This window comes from Myodes glareolus, chromosome 25 (assembly GCF_982192425.1).
Source record: "Myodes glareolus chromosome 25, mMyoGla1.1, whole genome shotgun sequence".
Lineage (NCBI taxonomy): Eukaryota > Metazoa > Chordata > Mammalia > Rodentia > Cricetidae > Myodes > Myodes glareolus.
In genome coordinates this window covers 2,004,437-2,024,930 of record NC_142050.1, presented here as the reverse complement: position 1 = coordinate 2,024,930, position 20,494 = coordinate 2,004,437, and the positions used below count along the sequence as shown (strand labels likewise).

The following is a 20,494-nucleotide window of genomic DNA, read 5'->3' as shown; positions in this document are numbered from 1 at the left end:
AGAAAGTATGTAGAAACCTTAGATATGTATAGCTTTAAACATGGATCATTAGGAGGGCTACACATTTGTATAAACCTCCTAACTTTACCGTACTTTTTTTTAAGTATAGCTTCCGCTTCCAGTATATGTTCTGAAGATTTTTTTTTCCTCTCCCATTAAACACAGATATAACCCACTATAATTCAAAAAGCTGACTGAGGCTTAAGAATCAGCACTTTCAGTGCAGTCTGCATTGCATTTACAAACACGGTAAATATATCAGCATCACTTATTCAGAATTTGTTGGTTCTTCTCTCCCATTCATTTTCCTCAGGCAAGGTTCAAAATCAAATCACCAAAGTTCCTGTACACCATGGTAACACAGTCACCAAATGAAAGTGGGCACCAACCTTAGGGACAAAAAGTCGACAGCCCCAAGGCAGCTTACAAGTGGCACAATAGACAAATGAGCGCACTGCAAACAAACAAGACCAAGCAGCTTAAGATTACAACCAGCTTGTAATCTTAAAACGGTCTAGCACTTGAGGGGCTGAAATTTAGCTCCTAGTCTGTCTGTTCTCTCCCCTCCCACCTCAGATGGAGCAGCCCACAAACTCCTTTTAGAGTAAGAAGCAGCAGGAAGCACAGCCACAGCGTTCAAGTGTGAAGGACTGCTAAGTGCCTCTACTTACCTACTTGTTTTTGTAATATTAACAGAACAGTTTTCTTATTTTCTTGATACCAATCATATTTTCCTTGAAAGAGGAAAACAATTATACCAGGATCATGTATGTACTGCCTATCAGAACTAATGTGAAACTGTCCCACTATTGCTAAAATTCTTAATTCTCAAGTATGTAAGGAAGTCATCTGTATTCCTGTTCTCTTTTGTTAAGAAAAAAATTACAAGTGAAATTTTAGTGAAAGGATTCCATCAACATTTTAAGCCACTATGATCACCTAACTATGCTTGTTTCTTAATAAAACAAAGAAAAAATAGCAAATTCTATTTATATGCTACAGTCAAACGTTTCTGAAATAAAATGACCAATAAATACCTAAAAAATAAGTTTCTGCAGCTTCTTGGGAAAAGCAGAGACAGTATTAGGAAACCCTAACATATGTGAGACAGGATACAGAGCTGTCTTATTCGTAAATTATCATTCTGGCAAAAACAAAAAAGAACACAGTTTGCCAAAACAATAATTTTTTAAAGTAGCAATATACTCGCCTATTTTGTTTACTGATGACCTTCACAGTGGTACATTAAGATAGGAGGAACAGAAAAGCAACTGTCACTCTCATTTTCACATCCAGAAAACATCTACAAGGTTTGGACAGTTGCCCCCGAACCACAATGCTACCAATGTTCTCTACAAATAGCCCTGTTCCTTCACCCTCTCTCTTTTCCAATCTTCTCTACTGTACAGACCTCACCTTTCTTTCCAGGACTACTGTACAGACCTCACCTTCCTTTCCAGGACACCTACTGGCAAAAAGCCGCTCGTCAGGAAGCGGGGATGCTGCAAAGCAGCTGGGGCTGTCCTGGAAAGGAAGCAAAAGCAAAGGAGGGGAGACAAAGACAGCCCAAGTCTCTGGCTAGCCTCGTCTAAATGACTGTGTCTAAGTGAACAGTACCCACAAAGAGTCGAGGTGGGATCAAGTGAGTCTTCCAGGCTTCTATTTAGCTGCCCGGAGCCCCTGAGACCCGCCAACCCCTATAACTTAAGCCTCCGCCCACCGCTGCCCGGGGACTGGGCGCTTCGCTCCTCAGCCGAGGACGGAACTCTTCGCTTCAGACTACAGGACTCACCTGCCGGGTCATTAGAGATTTGATTTTTTGCATGTCGATGTCGAGAGACGATTACCCTGCCACAGACAAGTACCAAATCACACAAGACCACCAGACAGCCGGCCACAACACAGTGAAGCCATAGTGAGAAGTCACGTGGAGCTGACCGCCTGGGTCCGCCTTCCTTTTGCTGGGCATGCTGGGAAGTGTAGTCTTCCGGCTGCAGTCGAAGAAGGAGGGCAGCCTGAGTACTGCATTTCCCAAGAAGCAATGCTTCAACGAACAGCAAATCTTGTTGGTCCGAGTGGACACCTGTACCGGAAACGGCTTAGGCGAGGCTGATACATGAGACCTAGGTGTTCTGTCCAGACTGGCGAGCGGGAGAGGAAGGGCTGGGCTGGAGCGGGAGTATGGGGGGGGGGGGGGGGGGATGAGACCCGGGAGACGCCTCCGGAAAGAGCGCTTGGGCCGCTGGGTATGGCCTGGGGAAGTGGGAGGCAGGTACTCTAAGAGGCTGACGGTCAGCCGTGGGGTCTTTTTTCTTTCTTGCCATTGCCTGAAACAAGCTCCAATAAAAATCAAAGGATTTCTTCTAATCCCCAACTGTCATTTTTCTACCTGCTTAAGCAAAGGCAGGTCGTCACAGATGTCAGAAGTTGTGGGAGCATGTGTCACCTTAAAGTCATCTCTTGTCATTAGTGGTTACAAAGGAGAAAGTAACGGGAGCTTTTGTAAGGATTTCATATGATGAGACTATGGGGGCAGCAAACTCAGGGCTAATAATAATGATAGATAACACTGAAACTTTACAAACTGGAAGGAACTCTGTTAATGAGTTTATGTGTATGACCTCATGGAGCTACATGAGAATCTTTCTCCTTTTTTTAATTACAAATTCTTTTTCATACAATGTTTTCTGGTCAGATTTCCCCACCCCCAGCTCATCCTAGATCGGACCCACCAATTCCACGTTTTTTTCTTTCTTTCTCTCTCTAGAAAACAAACATGCAAAATAAATAAAAATAAGAAAGAAACACAGATCCAAGACTATATGGATGAGCACCATATGGAGTCGCTATTATCTCCATGTTAAAAATGATGAATCAGGTGTGAAGAAATTAAGGAACTTGCCTAACTAACACTATTGCTGATGTGTGAACTGATTATACTTAACGGTTTTGTGTATTGTGTTGAGTGATTCCTAAATCATGACACTGTGGAGGCTGAAAAATGCAGGCCCATTTCCACTTTCTCTTGAGAGTCAGAGAATTTGGAGATTGACAGGCATAGTTGCATGTCCCAACTCAGGAGGTGATTGCTTGGTTCTGTTTTGTTTTGTTTTGTTTTTCAAGACAGGGTTTCTCTGTAGCTTTGGAATCTGTCCTAGAACTAGCTCTTGTAGACCAGCTGGCCTCGAACTTAAGATAGCCCAATGCCATCCTGACAGGTAGTCAGTATATGCAAGTGTACTTCTGCTCCTTTCTTTTGTGAAGTCACCTAAGGAAGGGTGGTCTTCAGTGTAGATGACCTAGAGTGCTTGACTTGGGGCACCTAGCTACATGGAAAACAGAATGTTAATGATCGGATGTCTCAGAGTTGACTGTGTGAGTTAACCTTTTGTACCATGTTAATAAAGTCTTTTGTTACCTTCTCCCACCCCCCCCATTTACTTTGGGTATGAAAACTGTGGAAAAATAAACACAGGTGATTTCAGGGTCTGAGTAATCCCTGAAATGCTCTCCTGATACTTTCTATATTTTCTTATTATTTAATATACGTCTTCAAATTCCTTATTTTTATTTCTTCAATTCCCACACCCCTACCCTGGTAAGAAATATTTTTGTCAAGGCTGTCCTCAACATTACACCAGTGCCTTTTAACTATATCAGTTTAACATTTATTAGGAAAATACAGCCTAGGTCCTCTGGGAGGCAGCAGTCATCAACCTGACTGTGCAAAAGCTTGCCCATTAACACACAAATCTGCATATGCAGTTTAACCTCCTTTTCCTGTAGACCGTACAGCTCCTCAGAATCAAATAATTCATGTTAATTATAATAGTAAATGCCCCCCCCCAGTTCATCCTATATACAACCATTTGTGTCTTCTTGAGTATGTCGCCAATTCTCCTCTATTGTTTTTGCTATTGTAAATAATTCCTTGAAGGCATCTATATTAAAGAATTAGTTGGCCAGGCAGTGGTGGCGCATGCCTTTAATCCCAGCACTTGGGAGGCAGAGGCAGGTGAATCTCTGTGAGTTGAGGCTAGCCTAGTCTACAGAGCAAGTTCTAGAACAGGCTCCAAAGCTACAGAGAACTCTGTCTTGGGTGGGAGGGGTTACCTACAGAGAAACTCTGTCTTGGAAAAAAGAAAGAAAGAAGGAAGAATTAGATGTTCATTATGTAAAACAAAGGTAGCCTAATAATTTAAATGGAACAGACAATAAACTATGTGTGACTGGAGAGGTTAGAAAGCAGTTGTGCCCTAATCCCCCCATCACACACACACCACACACACCACAAACACACACACACACACACACACACACACACACACACACACACCACACACCACACACACACTCCCAGTGACTTCTTGTATTCCTAGAAATGCAATCATAGACAGATATTGTTTTAGGTTAATCACTTTTAACGCAACTATAACTAAGACCAGTAAACAGGAAGGATGCGACCCCCTATTTTAGACCAAAACACTTAGTACATTATCAACTTGCTATAAAAGTCATTAGTGAGACAATCCCATGCCACCATTGCCCCCAGCCCCAGGCAAGGTCTCACTTTATAGCCTAGGTTGGCCTCAACCTCTGCCTCCAAGTGATGCTGTGTCTGGGAGAATTTTCTTACACTAACAAAACTCTTTGGAGCTATGTTTTAAAAGAATTCTGTCAGTTTGGCACCTCTTGAAGTTAAATTTGCTTGTATGATTTCAATGTAAATTTCCTGAATTCACAATTTACTCTTGCAAGCAGTTATATTTAGGAATCTTCCACTAGAGGGCACTTGTCTAAATCAAACAAGTACTGCAATTTTTTTAGTGGATATGACAGGAAAAAAGAGCACAAGAATGGCTCATTTCTGGTATTTCGATTCTTATCACAACACCTACTATTTTATTCTGATCACTATATATATATATATATATATATATATATATATATATATATATATATATATAAACTGAGGAAAATACTGGAATTTTATAAATTCTTTAAATGCTGTACATTTGACCCTAGGAAAACTCACTGTACTGTCTTTGTTTCTCACATTTTGCTTAGAATCTTTGAGCCCTCATAACAAGTCATCCTTTAGTTTGAGGACACTATAAAGATCTTATTTAATAGGAGCAGCTTTGTTGAGACTGATCTAACCAGAGTAAGAGAGTTTGTGTGATAATCTGTTTCAAGTCCTGTTTCTTTCCAATTGTTTGTTGCATCAGCTAATATGAAAATTTGTGTGCATTTCTTAAGGAAGCTAGGCTAAAGAGCACAAGGAGTTTATTTCTGTGGAAATATGTTAAGAGAAATGAGCATTATGCTTAGGTACCAATTGTCAATAAGGTATGGAGCATTGTAAAGTAACTGACCTGTATAAAGGAATTGGATTTCCCAACAGGAGTTCCTTTGACTTTAGACACTTTCTAAGCAAGTTGGTAGACTTTATTCAAAGAGTATTTCCAAAGCTGGTTTCCAGAATGGACACTGCCCCTTTTTGTCTTTAACAACACTTGGACAACAGTCTTCGTTTAGGCAGTTAAAATGAAATCCTATGCCTTCCTAACTCCTCTTGTCATTGAATTCAGCGGAACTTCACTGGTAAAAATGGTTCATACTGGAAATTCTACTTAATTTAAGGCATATATATATATGCATGAATATACTATTTCGTGCAGAAAGCTTGGACCAGAGCCTTTGTACAAATGGTAGCTCACTTGTAACTTACCAAATTAAGCAGAGATTCTCAGGCCATCTAATTCTATAGCAATGAAAGGAACTCAGAAGGGAAGATGAAGGAGGAACACAGGTAAGATTTTTGTGGATTACTGATTTGTTGCTTCTAAGATTCCACTGAGAAAATGTGGCCTCAGGTGTATTCTGTACATTATAACTATACACAGTGCAAGTCTCATCCCCACTTGGAAATATACCTGTGATTTATTTTTAAATATATAAATTAATAGAGTCAGTAAAACTATCATAGCCATATTTAATAGAAAATATAACAAAGAAAAAATAAATTTAAAATATACTTTAGTGATCTGCGTTGGTTCTTTGGTACATACTTTACATGATAATCAGTAACTTCATAAAGATGAATAGCTACATAGAAAATTCGTGAAGTACTTCAATTTTCAGTAGAAAGTAATTTTTCAAATTTCAAAACAATTACATAATTTTTCATGATAGAAAACCAGATTTGGGTTTATTTATCGTGAGGTCACCCAAAGAGATTGTCCTCCTCCTTCTGATTATTAATAACTCAGTATGATTTATAAAGTTATACTGAAAAATTACTGAGAATCCCTAAGAAACTATTTTGAAAGCCACAGCCCTGTGTTCTTGCAAAGCATATAACAGGTGTTCCTACGCCCTGTGTTCTTTGTATACACATTCATTCTGTATTCAAATCACAGAAGCGAGAGGCAGGATAGGGTCTGTTACCTCACTGCTAATTTCCCTAGCAAATAAACCAGCAGCTGCTGGTCTATGAACCAACTTGCCACTAAGCACAGGGTGCCGTGTGCATGGGACAGGATGCTTTCATGGAGCCTCTCAGCAGCACGGTTGGGATCTTTCTTTGCAAAATATACTTTCTTCTTATAGGTAAGGCCCTACATGAACTGACTTTGAGGTATGTGGGGTTTGGGTTATGGGGTTTTGTTGGTTTTCTTTGTGGCTCATTTTTTGTAAGCATAAGGTAAATATTTGCTTTGGACTGTAGATTTTCTCAGATAATTGAAGAACAGTTGAGAACCTTTTAACAAGAACACACTGTTCCAGCAAAGAAACAGGATCGTGTAGAAGCAATGAAGTTCAAGAAATGATTGCTTTTGTTTCCTTGGAGCAACAGCTTTAGTCAATGGAATTTGCGAAGAAAGTTAAGGCAGTATAAAAAGCTTGTGAATTTTTTCTTTTCCCGGTCTTACAGATAGGCTGAATAATCTTTGATAGGGAATGCTGTAATTGGAAAATGTTATAATAGTGCATTAAATTAAAAACACACAATGAATTCAGAGCAAATCATAGTAGTGGTTTTCTTTTAATTAAAGATATTGCTTAAATTAACGCTCATATACAAACTGTTCTTCTTTGATATAAATTGGGGCAACATGAAGTTCTAGCTAAACTGACAAAACAAATACACATATTTAAGAGGATTGGAGCTCCGAAAATGACTTTAGGTTTTCTCTTCGTCAGTAACTAGTCCTATGTTTTTGCTGTATCTTAATATTTTTCTCTCATTCTCTTTTGTCACACTTTGCCTCTCTATATCACCAGTGCTTTTATCCCTCAATATTCTTTTCACAGAATATTTCATTTTCCACCCTTGCTATTATGGTCTAAAAGGTCAAGTTAGTTTCTTGGTTTGTTTACATTGGTCTCTTAGTACCTTAAAGGGGGCTTTATTCCTTAAAGACTAACTTAGATACATAAAGCAGTTTGAGCTTTGGGCTTTGGGGGTATTTAAAGCTTTATCTTCACGAATATAGTTTGTTAGCTTTCTTTATAAACATGACTATTACTCACATATGTATAAATCTCACTGAAATAAAACTACCATCCGTAAATTTTTAAGGTATCTGTTCCCCAAAACTGTAGTCATCTCAGTTACTATATGTTCATATTATAAAATACAAGCCTATAATATAGTCTACATTTTTAAATTGTTATTAAAACATCTGCTGACAATATTTAAATATCATCCTTACCTATTAAGTGATCCTACATTGGTTTATTGTTTGTTTTTCATTTTCAAACAGTGGAACTACTAGCTTTTCACAAATAATGTTTTATAGTTGGCCTTAAGAAGAACTCAGGAACTAATTCACTTGAGAAATTTGACTAAAAGAAAAGTAAGATATACTTGGGATAAATCACAAGTTCAAAAATAAAACTGATATAATAGATTGTGATTCCTCTCCTTGCGGAAATTCACTTTCTCTGAAGATGGCGGTGGAAAAGGACACAAGGACTATGCAGATCCTTTTACTTTAAAGGACTGAATTTTCTCTGTAAATTTTGAAGTACTGAATTTTCTTTTTAAAATATTTTAAAAATAAACTCCAAATGAATGATTAAATTGTCTCTTCAAAATACAGATTCCCAATTTCTATTTTTTCTAAAGATGCAAATGTTTGTTTTCAGTCAACAATAGTTGTGTTATGTTTGCTAATACTGTGTGTGATAGTGAGGAAATAAATACCAACTGTTTGAGCTGCTGTAGAGGTCACTTTGTAAAACCTAATGTTTGTATTCAATACAGTAAAACTGCTCGCAGGAGTCCTCTGTTGCTGGAACATGGGTAATTTTTTCAGAGTCTTTTCAAGGATCCCTTACTTTACTAGCTTTTTAAAGGCACTGCTATTGCAGATCTTAAGGCTCTCTGAAGTGAAGCTATTGCTGCAGTTGTGGATGCTGGCTTATGAGTAGTATTTTTAATCCTCTCCCCAGTTGCTGCTAGTGCCTCAAAAGCAGACAGTCTGGACGGCTCTCTTAAACTCAGCAAGTATTCATCAATCCAGTAAATACAAAATTTTCATTTATGTGCAAACATTTGGAATAGCAAAAGAAAACTGAAAGTCCATGAATATTTCTATCACTGAACTTTGTTGAAGAGAGAGAGTGGAGAAAGTGCTATCCTTTATGTTTCTCATGCAATTAGAAAAGAGCAAATTTTTTCAAGGTGAACCTCATTTTTCTAAATTAGTAAACCACTGTGTTTGAAGACATAGGTTTGGTACATTTTTAGCAAGAAACACATCAATGAAAAGAATGTGCGCTTCTAAAATCACAAAAAAAACCCATAATGTTAGCTGTTTAGTCTCAGAATCACACAGTGGATTCGTGCCTTTCCCGACAGGACGATTTTAGGTGCTGACACAAGGAAACTCATTCCTTGCTGACACCTGTTACCTATAAACTGTCCCATAAGAATAATACAGGCATTGGGTGTGGTGACGCCTGCCCTTAATCCCAGCACTTGGAAGGCATAGACAAGAAGCATATCTTTGTGATTTCTAGGCCAACCTGATCTACATACTAGTCATAGTGAAACCCCGTCAATAATAATAGTAGTAGTAGTAGTAGTAGTAGTAATAATAATAATAATAATAATAATAATAATAATGATATAGGCAACCTCCAAGCAAACTACTATCTAATAGTTGCACTATGTCTCTCTATGCTGTACATATTTTAAAAAAATAACCAGACATATTTGTTAAAGAATTTTCATTTTATATTAAATTATTGAATATATTCAGAAATATGGTTGGCATATATATTATTTAAGACGTTAATATATTGTTAATTCTTTTAAATAGTCCAGTGAATTAGTTTTCCCCATTTGTATGGTGAGTGTAAATGCCATGTAAAAAATTTGTTACCTTCACCTGCTGTTGTGATGCACAACTCCAACCTCTGCACTCAGGAAGCTGAGGAAGGAGATCCCTGAGTTCCAGATGAGCAAAGGCATTTTAGTGAGGTCCATTTAGCAACCTGTGTCTTAAAAGAAATTTTTTCCACTAAAGCAGTTAGTTAGTTAGTTAGTTACTTGCTTAGATAGCAAGCTGGTTAGTTGTTTGTTGGTCGGTTTGTTTGTTTTTAGACAGAGTCTCACTATGTAGCCTTGGCTGGCTTTACACTTATGCGACTCAGACTGCACTCCACCTCCCAAGTGCTGGGATTAAAGTCGTGTGTCACCACTGCAGATCTACGGAAGTAGCTTTATTTGTCTCCAGGCTGCAATATCTGCATTACAGTTAATGTCTTATGAAATAAAATTCTCTCCTCCTAACTTATTCAGAGTCCTGCTCATAACTGAGAGTCAACATTCAAATCCAGATCAAAAGTCAGTAACATTTCCACTCTAGGGACAGTGTCACCAGCCTAGCAACCACCTCCAGCATATTAATGTAATCTCAACTAATTTTTTCCCAACTACAATTGCATAGACTAAATTACAAAAACAGAAGAGCAAGAACCTCTCCCCAATTAGAAAAATGGATCAGCTAAAATTGCATTCAAGCTTCACATCCCCACCTCAGTCCAGCAGGGACTCCTGGGCTACGCTGGGAAACGTCTTAAATATTTTGCACAGTAAGTCAGCGATGCTGCTGCTCTGTGCCAGAGGCGATCGCTGCACTTCATGTCAGCAGCCATGCAAGTCGTCCCAGTGCATTCTCAAGGCAGTGATGTGATTCCCACCATAGCCCCTTGATCGCTTAGAACAAACACAGATTTGTCAATTTGTTAGAGACAACTTACTTCATCGACTAAACGCTGCAACTCGCTATTTCAAAACCTTTGAACCTTTCCTCTTGAAATATACATAATGGCTACTCGGAGAAAATACCTCCGGATGCTGACTAAACACTGTTTTAAGATAAATATGTGTCCTTTGCTACAACTTCACGTTTCCAACTTTATCAAAATGTTAAATAAAATATCCCCTCTGCAAGTTTAGAAAATGCACATGATTCTGACCATATTCACTTCGGGTTAACGTGAATCTAAGAATTACTGGTAAATATAGTTACAAGGGAGTCTAAGATTAGTCATGAACCCTGCCTGACACATAGCTAGCAGATATTTTCATACATAAGTCGGGTTTTTTTTTAAAAAAAAAAATGAACAGAGCTGCACAGCAGACACAGTGAAAGTTACGTTTTGCATACCTAAAAATAGAAATACTGAGCTAAAAACTGGTTTTTATTTATTGCTTGTCAAGAAACTATGTCTCTCTGGTTTCAGCTGAAGGCCCAGAAGTGCATTATCGTTTGCCCAGAAAATGCATCTCCAAGGAGAGACCTACTCCTGCTCCAGCTCCCACTCCTAGTCCAGTGTCTTTAGAAATATTTGGCTGTTAGAGCTGCTGTCCTCTCAGCCTCTGCTTTATGCAACTTTGATGTCACTAGTCTTAAGACATTGGTTTATTCATCAATATTCCTTTTTCCCTCCTTCAATTTCCTTGCAAAATTTCCACTTCTCCTTTGCTTCAAGCAACTCTATGATTTACATATTCCAGCATCTAATTCTCTCTTTTTAATCTCTCAAACTAGAAAATTCCAAATTTAACATTCTTGTACTTTTCCATACAGAATCAAATCATACACCTTATAATACCTTCGACATGGGTGACCTAAAGCAAGCGTATGGTGTGTGTTTATCTCAGGCACGTGTAAAGGTCCAGGAGCCTGACCACACTGCTCTGGGGAATGGTGAGATCACTTAGTGCTGGTAGAATTTGATTTCTCATGGGGTTGGGGCAGCATGCTTGAGCTTCTCCATGGAAATCACCATGAAAGACAAACAGACCTTTTCCTTCTTTGTTCCAACTGCCTTCCATAAGTTGATTTAGATGAGACTTCCTGGAAACAGTGAAAATGGGAAGCAATTGAAGAGGATAATCATTTTATGTGTCTTAGAAAACGGAAGTAAAAAAAAAACACCCTTTTGTTTGGCTCCAGTTCCCATCTTCTCTCGCCTACTCAGTTTCAATCCCCCAGCATCTACCGCTCTTCTATTTCCCCACGTCCATATCTCACAGATTCATACCCAATGCCTGCAGATGTGATTTTACATTCTACATTCCTGTCCAGCCTCCATCCACTTCTTTTGTCCCCTTTACAAAGTTACTCAAAGAATCTATAATTACTGTTTCTACACCATTACTTCTTTAAAAATTTGTTTTGACCCCCCTCTCTGTCTCTGTCTCTCTGTCTCTCTGTCTCTGACTCTCTCTCTCTCTCTCTCTCTCTCTCTCTCTCTCTCTGTGTGTGTGTGTGTGTGTGTGTGTGTGTGTGTGTGTGTGAGAGAGAGAGAGAGAGAGAGAGAGAGAAAGAGAGAGAGAGAGAGAGCGCGCTACAGTGTGAGAGTGGGCCAGAGGACAACATGACACAGGGAGTTAGTTCTCTTTTCCACCATCTGAGTCTTGGGGATTGAACTCAGGTTATTAGGCTCAGTGGCAGGTACCTTTACTCACTAGTCTGCCTCACTGACCCTCTTCCATTGTTTTTTATCTCTCCGTGTTCAAGATAGTCTACATTTAAGATATACACGTAACCCTATCAATCTAAATGTTCCTCTGATGGTGATTTCATACCACGCCACCCACTTATAAAATGAAGCAAAGAGATTTCAACTAGAATTCTAAAAGTATGGTATCCTGAAAGGACTTTTTTAAATTACAAATGGTAAATATGTGTATATGTATGTATATATATATATATATATATATATATATATATATGGAGAGAGAGAGAGAGAGAGAGAGAGAGAGAGAGAGAGAGAGAGAGAGCTCCAAGTTACAGAAGCTAAGAGGCAATATACAAACACAAGATTAAGATTAGCCATAGCAGTGAGTTCATGGACCCAAACAACACAAGCACTGCATAAGACTGTACATGGGAAGAGCTCCATGCTTCACATCAGTTCAGGCCTCTAATTCTGTCCTAAACTACCATTAATGAGTTAATAATAAAAACGTGATCACTACATTCATCCAGCATTGCCATTTGGATGTCTAGTGAGCATCTAAAAGTACTTGTGTCCTATACGAACTTCTGATTTCCACACCGCAGTGCCAAAACTAGCAGTTCTCTAGTGTGTGGTGTTTTTGGTTTTGTTGTTGTTATTGTTGTTTGGTAGAACCAGTCTTTTCTCATGTTTCCCAGTACACCATGGCTCAGTACAGCCCCATCTCTTGCCTACTTTGATGTAGTCATTTCCTGAGATACCTTGGTGTTCCTGCTTTTCTCTTTGCTCAGCCCCTTCTCCTTCCAGCTGGTGGAAGACAAATAAATCATTAAAAAGTCATATCCCTCCTCTGATATCAAAACTCCAGTTACATTTTCATTTTGCATAGAGTAAAATTGCCCACAAGTCCCACGGTCTTAGCATCGTTCCCCATTTTTCCTGGTTATCACTGCCCTCATATCTCTATGAGCTCCTCCTCCTCCACTCTGTTACATCCAGGTCTGCCCCTTGTTCCTCACACAGCAGTCAGAGTCCTCTGTGGACAAGGAAGTGCTGGTTTTAACTGAATGTAGTTTATTGTGACATTTACTAGGTTACTCAGATTTGACTAAAGCAGGGAGGGACTTCCAAAAATCGAATATTGAGCTACTTCAGAAGACTTTGCAAAAATTTGTTGCAGGGAAGTATCCCATCATATTTCAGGAACTGCAGTTTCGTCAGAATATGAAATTGACATTGTTTAATTTCAAATTTGTTTTAATAGATTTATTGAACTTTAGAGCTCATAATCTTTCTTAGTTCTTCTTTCTCTGTTACTCTGTAATGATAGGAGATAATAGCTTCTGCTTCTCCTTTTTGCCTTGTCTTAGGGAAGTCATGCAGCGAGTATACTCACTGGGTGTAGTCTTTCAAATGCAGAAGGTTTCAGAGACAAATATTTACTTCTACCTGTAACTGGTACTGGAATAGTCAATACTTAGAAGCCTTCTTCTTTGAAAGGGATTATCATCTGACTGAGTACCCACTGAAACTGTACCTTTTTATTATGAAATGTGGCTCAGGGTACTCACAGTTTTCCTTCTCTTTGTAGCAGGTGTTTGTTCGGGGCTGAAGGTGACCGTGCCTTCACACACTGTCCATGGCATCAGGGGACAGGCCCTCTACCTCCCCGTGCACTATGGCTTCCACATTCCAGCATCTGACATCCAGATCATTTGGCTGTTTGAGAGGCCACACACAATGCCCAAATACTTGCTGGGCTCTGTGAACAAGTCTGTCGTTCCCGACTTGGAATACCAACACAAGTTCACCATGATGCCACCCAACGCATCTCTCCTGATCAGTCCGCTGCAGTTCGCTGATGAGGGCAATTACATTGTGAAGGTCAACATTCAGGGAAATGGAACTCTGTCCTCAAGTCAGAAGATACAAGTCACCGTTGATGGTGAGTCCTCTGTGACAGTGGGGAAGAGGCTAGGACAAGGCAGTGGAGGCTCAGAATACCAAGGTTCCTAGGCTCTGAAGTCCTGGCTCTTCCAACTCCAAGTGAATTAATTAATGTTCAAAGTTTTCTTAATACCATTACCTATCTATAAGGTTTCCTGAGATTTAATTATATCTGTATGGAAAGGAGGTGCCCAGTGCCCAGCAACAAACCTTTAAGCAATAAGAGAAACATGCTGTTTTCTTAGATTTAAATAAATCTGCCTCGAGAATGAGGTATGGACATCTTATTTTATTTGTAGGCTGCATCCTGAGAAGGTTCATATTTTTTTTACCACTTGAAGATTTTTATTTGGTACAACATTTAAGGGAAGATGAGCCAAGGACTCTATGTAAGGACAATAGAAGTTTGCGGAAATGCACCCCAAAGGAGATTTGAGTTGACTAACCTTCGGGCATTTGTTTTTTCTTATGAAATTTTGTAAGTGGCATACCTTGAACATACTATGCACAAAATTCAACTTCTTCTTTTTCTTTGTCCTCTTTATTTGATAATAATATCTCATTTTACTAAGTGTTACATTGAGTCTATTGCTTCCTCAGGCCAAGGCTTTGCATACATCTCACACAATCCCATCTCTCATCACATACACCCCATCTGCAGTAAACCTAAAAAACACTCCAGGTGCTTCCGGCGCTGCATTGCTCTGCCTCTAACTGTGTCCTGACCTGAGATTTGCAATAGTTTGCTCCCTACCATCTGTGCTTCTGCTCTTGCTTCCTCCTGTCATGGCAAACACTTGTCACAGCTTCCTAGTGCACTCAAATGGGCGTCAAAGTACTAGCAATAATGTTCAGACCCCAGCATACCTAGAATCCATCTGATTCCATTCTCTACCTCTGTCCAATATACTCTCTGTTCTGGCCACAATGGTCTCTTGTTTTTTCTTGAACAGGACAGATACACTCATGTCTCAGGTCCTCTGTTCTCACTCTTCACTATATCTAGACAGTTTCTATCCCAAATATCACTTTCTTTATTTCTTTTAGGCATCTCAATTGTTGTATTTCTGAAGTCTTTTCTGACCTCTCTCCACTCTATATAAAAATATCATCTTAGTCCCAAACACACACACACACACACACACACACACACACACACACACACACACTGTTCACTGACTTTAATTCTGCTTTGTTCATCAAACTTCCATCGAACTTACCATCACCTGTAAATAGTATTTGTATTTAACTTTTAGTGTTTCTCTTCCTGACTTGAACATGAGGTCTGTGGGAAGATGAGCACTGTCTGTATTCTTGCTGCTTTCTTCTCAGTGCTCAGAGCTGTGCTGGCCATAGTAAACTCAGTAACTCCTATGGAGCAAGGAGGGAGGGGAGAGACAAAAGAGGCTACAGGGGACTAAAACAGTGACTGCCAGACCAGGTGTCTGCAGAGCAATTGTACGGACAGGGACGAAATACCTAAGGAGAATTTTCATAATTTTTCCCTCAACAGTTTTTCATACAAGTTTTAATAGGACAGCCCTTACTTGGATTGTAGCATTGAATTTATTCAAGGAAATGAAACCAAAACCTGTAATAAACATGCTTTAAGAACCTAAGCAAAAACCTTTTCAAAAGGGGAATGTCAGCTTTGTGTTTGATACGGATGACGGATACGGAAAGCCAAGTCCAGTGATTGGCTTTCCTCAGTTACTATGATGCCTAGTTATCCCGACCACATGCATCCCCACACAGAGATGAATGTGATGCGTTTATCTTGACCAGTGTACACAGTTCATTTTTCTTTTTAAAACATAATAACATACACAAGTTGCTATTGCAAACCCGTTGCTTTTGCCACAGAAGACAAAGGATTGAATTAAAGGAACAAATGCCAGATGTTCTCAAGTTGTTCAGCTCCCCTCCAAGTTGCTTCAACCTCATTTTTCCTAATCTTTCATTTGTTTCCTTTTCCCCTGGGCTGGAAAATGAGGTCTGTTTGCACCCTGATGCAATTTCCCTTGTAGGATAATACACGATATATTTGCCTAAGGAAGAAGCTTCAAACTTGACTGGACGCTTGATGAGAAATCAAAGCTTAAAGTGCTGGATCCAGTCACAGGCTGCCTATGTGTTACAACCTTGGCCTCTGCGTACTCTGTGATCTTACAGAGATGAAGACTATTAAATGTCTGTCTCTCCAAAGTGCAGGAAAAATACATTGACAAGTGTAAAGGCCTCTTCTCTTTGCCAGTGTAGGACATTTAACTCTGAACAAGTAACTATTTCCTTATTTCTGTTTACTTACATGTGTGTGAGTGTGTTCCAGAACTCGCCTCAGAGCACACATGCAGATCAGTAACTATTTCCTTATTTCTGTTGTCTGTTTACTTACATGTGTGTGAGTTTGTTCCAGAACTTGCCTCAGAGCACATGTGCAGATCAGTAACTATTTCCTTATGTCTGTTGTCTGTTTACTTACATGTGTGTGAGTGTGTTCCAGAACACGCTTCAGAGCACATGTGCAGATCAGAAGTAACTTACTAGAGTAGTTTCTCTCTTTCCACCATGTAGGATCTGGAGATCAAATTCTAGCTTGACAGCAATTGCCTTTATCACTGAGCCATCTTGCTGACTTCCAAGTTGCTATTTTATCAAACAGAGGAGAAAACTTTGAAGATTGGTGGATATTTGTTGAAATGATAGTGGATGCATATGTAATTACCAACATTATCTGTGTACTTAGAGATAAAAGTCAGGGAAGAAATGTGGTCTTCTTGTTTTCTATGTTGATCCATTTGCCTACTGAGTGCCAAATTTATAAAATAAAGCTAGTTTCTCATTACTTCACCTTCTAACAGGAACGTCTATTGGATTTGCCTTTTATATTCCAACTTTAATAAAATCTCAATAATATATAATATACAACTGTCAAATTAATTCAATGTTGACTGAAATGTAGACTTTAATTTGTTAATGAAATTGTGTATATGCCCCTCTTTAAAAATGCCCCAACACGCTTTCAAATGTATGCCCCACATGAGCTCTATAATTTACTTTTCAGATGATGGCTAAAAATTTGAGGTTGACACATTCCTTCTTGCCAAGTGCTTTTGGTACACTACAAGTCAAAAAGGGAATAACTGCATACATTTTGCTTTGCCTGTAAGAGTGTACCTTCACGGCAGACAAGCATTTGCCTGTAAGAGTGTACCTTCGTGGCAGACAAGCATTTGCCTGTAAGAGTGTACCTTCACGGCAGACAAGCATTTGCCTGTAAGAGTGTACCTTCACGGCAGACAAGCATTTGCCTGTAAGAGTGTACCTTCACGGCAGACAAGCATTTGCCTGTAAGAGTGTACCTTCATGGCAGACAAGCATTTGCGTGTAAGAGTGTACCTTCACGGCAGACAAGCATTTGCCTGTAAGAGTGTACCTTCGTGGCAGACAAGCATTTGCCTGTAAGAGTGTACCTTCACGGCAGACATGGCAGACAAGCATTTGCCTGTAAGAGTGTACCTTCGTGGCAGACAAGCATTTGCCTGTAAGAGTGTACCTTCACGGCAGACAAGCATTTGCCTGTAAGAGTGTACCTTCACGGCAGACAAGCATTTGCCTGTAAGAGTGTACCTTCACGGCAGACAAGCATTTGCCTGTAAGAGTGTACCTTCATGGCAGACAAGCAATTGCTTAACTTGCGTGAACTCGTTAAGTTCAGAGAGAAAGAGGGGGGAAGCGTGATGGTGGAGAAAACTTGATGAATACAAAAGTGGAACTCTGGGCTTCCAAAAACTAACGATATATAAAGTAACAGATTGATTGTCAATTCTTGAATTCAAGTTCTAGAATTTTATTAGCTGTACCTGTGTAAATATATTTCATGTTTTACCATTTTTAAACTTCTATGACTTTCTAATGTCCTCGGTTACCCAAGCTGTCTACATTTACAAAATATGAAAATGTTGGAATAATTTCCCCAGGACTCTATATTGGAAAGGCTTCTTATAGTTTTACTGCAGTCCCATGAATGGAAAAGAGTCGTTTCTATGTCTCTTGATCTTGCAGATCCCGTCATGAAGCCAGTGGTTCAGTCACATCCTGATTCTGGGGCTGTGGAATATGTGGGCAACATTACCTTGATCTGCCAGGTGAAAGGGGGTACCAGGCTAGTTTACCAGTGGCGAAAAAATGGGAAACCTGTTTGCATCAACTCCAGCCACTCATTTTCTCCCCAAAACAACACCCTTTGGATTGTTCCAGTGACAAAGGAGGACATTGGAAACTATAGCTGCCTTGTGTCCAACCCTGTCAGTGAGATGGAAAGTGACGTCATTATGCCTACCATATACTGTAAGTTTTGCTTTGTCTTATGTCTATATTTATGACAAGGTCCCACAGGGGTAGATATAGATAATATTAGCCCTAGAGGTCATTTGGTATTTATCAGTATTATAACTCAGTAACTGTCAAAGTCACATGGTCTAGGCATTGTCTGGTCCAGAAATACATCTACTGACACAACTTTCCCTTTTGAAGACCAACTTGAAACATTAATCACAGGGCATTCAAAGTGTTATTTGTGATTCTAAGCACTGGGTGATTTCATGTGTAGTGAAATTCTCAATCCCAAAAATCCAGTACCACAAAGAGGTGCTGATTCATTCATCTCCGAGAAGGAAGAGGAAATGATGGAGATCCAGGGATGGGATATGTTCTGTAGACTGCATGAGAAAGGAGTACTCCTGGGTTATGTGTGGGAGAGTACTTTGAAGGACAGGTGCTCCCCTTGCCTTTCTCTTCACCATTTCTACATTTGATCTTAGCCGAAGGCTGAAAAGTGATCCTCCCATTTCTGAAAGGAGGGTTCAGGAAGGATTCTACACAGAACAATCTCAAGTGTTTTCCCAAGAAGATCAGTAATTACTTCGGAATTCTAATTCCCTTCAGTTGTTTTCGTTGTTGAGATGGAATCTCATGTACAAGTAAAGTGTATCTAACTCTTCAGCTTGTGTCAGGCTCCAATCACAGCCCCAACAAGGTCCCTCATTTTCTTTATTCTAGTATTTTTCTAGTCATTAGGGTCATAGCACTACCTCTAATATGATTAAATCTCATTTATTTATTTATTTAGAGTGTGTGTGTATGTGTGTGTGTTTTGGTATGCATACAGCATGTCTGTAGAAGTCAGAGGGCTACTTTCAAGAGTCAATTCTCTCTTCCCTAGGGGAGGAAAATCAAACTGTCAGGTTTGAAAGAAATTTGCTTTACTCACTGAATTATCTCACCTACCCTTTAATATACTTAATATTGCATGCAAAGTTTAATGTAAAATGGAAATTGTTCACTGTTTAGAACAGTGACATTGGAAGATTGGAAAACTCTGCTATAGGAGTGTTCTGGACAATTTAGGGTACTCAGAAGCCTCACTGTCCTCCATCAGAGCACACCAGCACTAACTAAAACCTATCTTTGAACATCACTGTATGACCTCTGAAGATGGGGCAGCATCTCTTCAGCTGAAAACTGACAGCTACCTCTTTGGGAAGCCTTAATGTAAGATTGCAAGAACAACTATGAGGCTAGGAAAAGTGAGATGTGACAACGGAAAACTTGTTATGTCTGGCATGGGGATGAAGTTTTCACCTTCTAACACAACTGAGCCTGGAACATAAATCTATTCACTCATTAAATATGTCTTCATAATAGTGGAAGAGGCACTAAATCTTGCACCTATTGCTCACAAGTCAGACAACAGGAGTGATAAATGGGGTTGATAATGGCCTATGTGGTCTCAGTAAGTCCCCTGGTCTTTCTGGGCCTCATTTATAAAAAGGAGATATTTGAAATTACCTCACGGTATTACTGAGATTAAATGAGATATTGTCCTAAAAATAAGAAAAGAAGCATATAAACAAGCTCTCACTAAAGAGAATATGGTGCTATTATGGACACATTTGTTTTCATCTGCTTCATATATGTGCATCTACTTCATAAATGTGCATCTACTTCATATATGTGCATCTACTTCATAAATGTGCATACTTTCGCCACTAGAATACTGGCAGAGCCCTCTCGAGCACATGCATCAAAAATAAAAAATAAAAAACTTTAGAGAAAAGCACTAGCATGTGAATAAAGTATGGTCTTCTGCAACCAGATGATGCTTAAATTAAAACTGAATAGCAGCACTGAGGCAGAGAAGAGAGCTGCTTGGGCCAGGAGGAGAACAGAGGACTGATACACATATGCACGGTGGCTTTGCTTGAAAACCTGCAAAATTCAATTAAAGGAAATCGAATTACTGGATCTTAAAATTGGCCATGAATCCTATGTTTTTAGTAGGGGAAACTATACATGATAATATGTATGGAGTCAAATGCCGTGGCTGTTTTAGATATGTGTCACAAGAAGCAGAGCAGATAGGAGGAGGAACTGCGGAGTCATGGGCCAGCATTCAAATCCTGGACTGGCAAGCTCCTCTCTGTGCAATACTCTCTTCATCATCAGTGCTGACCTCGGGAACCTACTTCATGGAGCAATTGTGCGAATGAACTGTCTCTGG

General features: G+C 39.4%; 2 protein-coding genes across 6 annotated transcripts in view; one reads left to right on the top strand and one right to left on the bottom strand.

The window, feature by feature from the left end:
* Window positions 1–1,952, bottom strand: part of Vps50 (VPS50 subunit of EARP/GARPII complex) — a 130,444-nt gene extending 128,492 nt beyond the window's left edge. For both annotated transcript variants that reach the window (XM_087901847.1, XM_087901848.1), the window contains exon 1: window positions 1,793–1,952. In XM_087901847.1, the coding sequence (XP_087757973.1) occupies window positions 1,793–1,825 (33 nt within the window). In that variant the 5' untranslated portion in view covers window positions 1,826–1,952. The remainder of the gene's footprint in view (window positions 1–1,792) is intronic.
* Window positions 1,953–6,425: 4,473 nt separating this feature from the next.
* The window catches only part of Hepacam2 (HEPACAM family member 2), a 36,447-nt gene continuing 22,378 nt past the window's right edge, over window positions 6,426–20,494 (top strand). The window contains exons 1-3 of one of the 4 annotated variants that reach the window (XM_085683964.2): window positions 6,426–6,612; window positions 13,580–13,930; window positions 17,998–18,282. In XM_085683964.2, the coding sequence (XP_085540090.2) occupies window positions 6,534–6,612; window positions 13,580–13,930; window positions 17,998–18,282 (715 nt within the window). In that variant the 5' untranslated portion in view covers window positions 6,426–6,533. Of the gene's footprint in view, window positions 6,613–13,576; window positions 13,931–17,997; window positions 18,283–20,494 lie in introns of all 4 variants that reach the window. The other 3 variants (XM_085683963.2, XM_048436745.3, XM_048436735.3) reach the window with 3 other exon arrangements.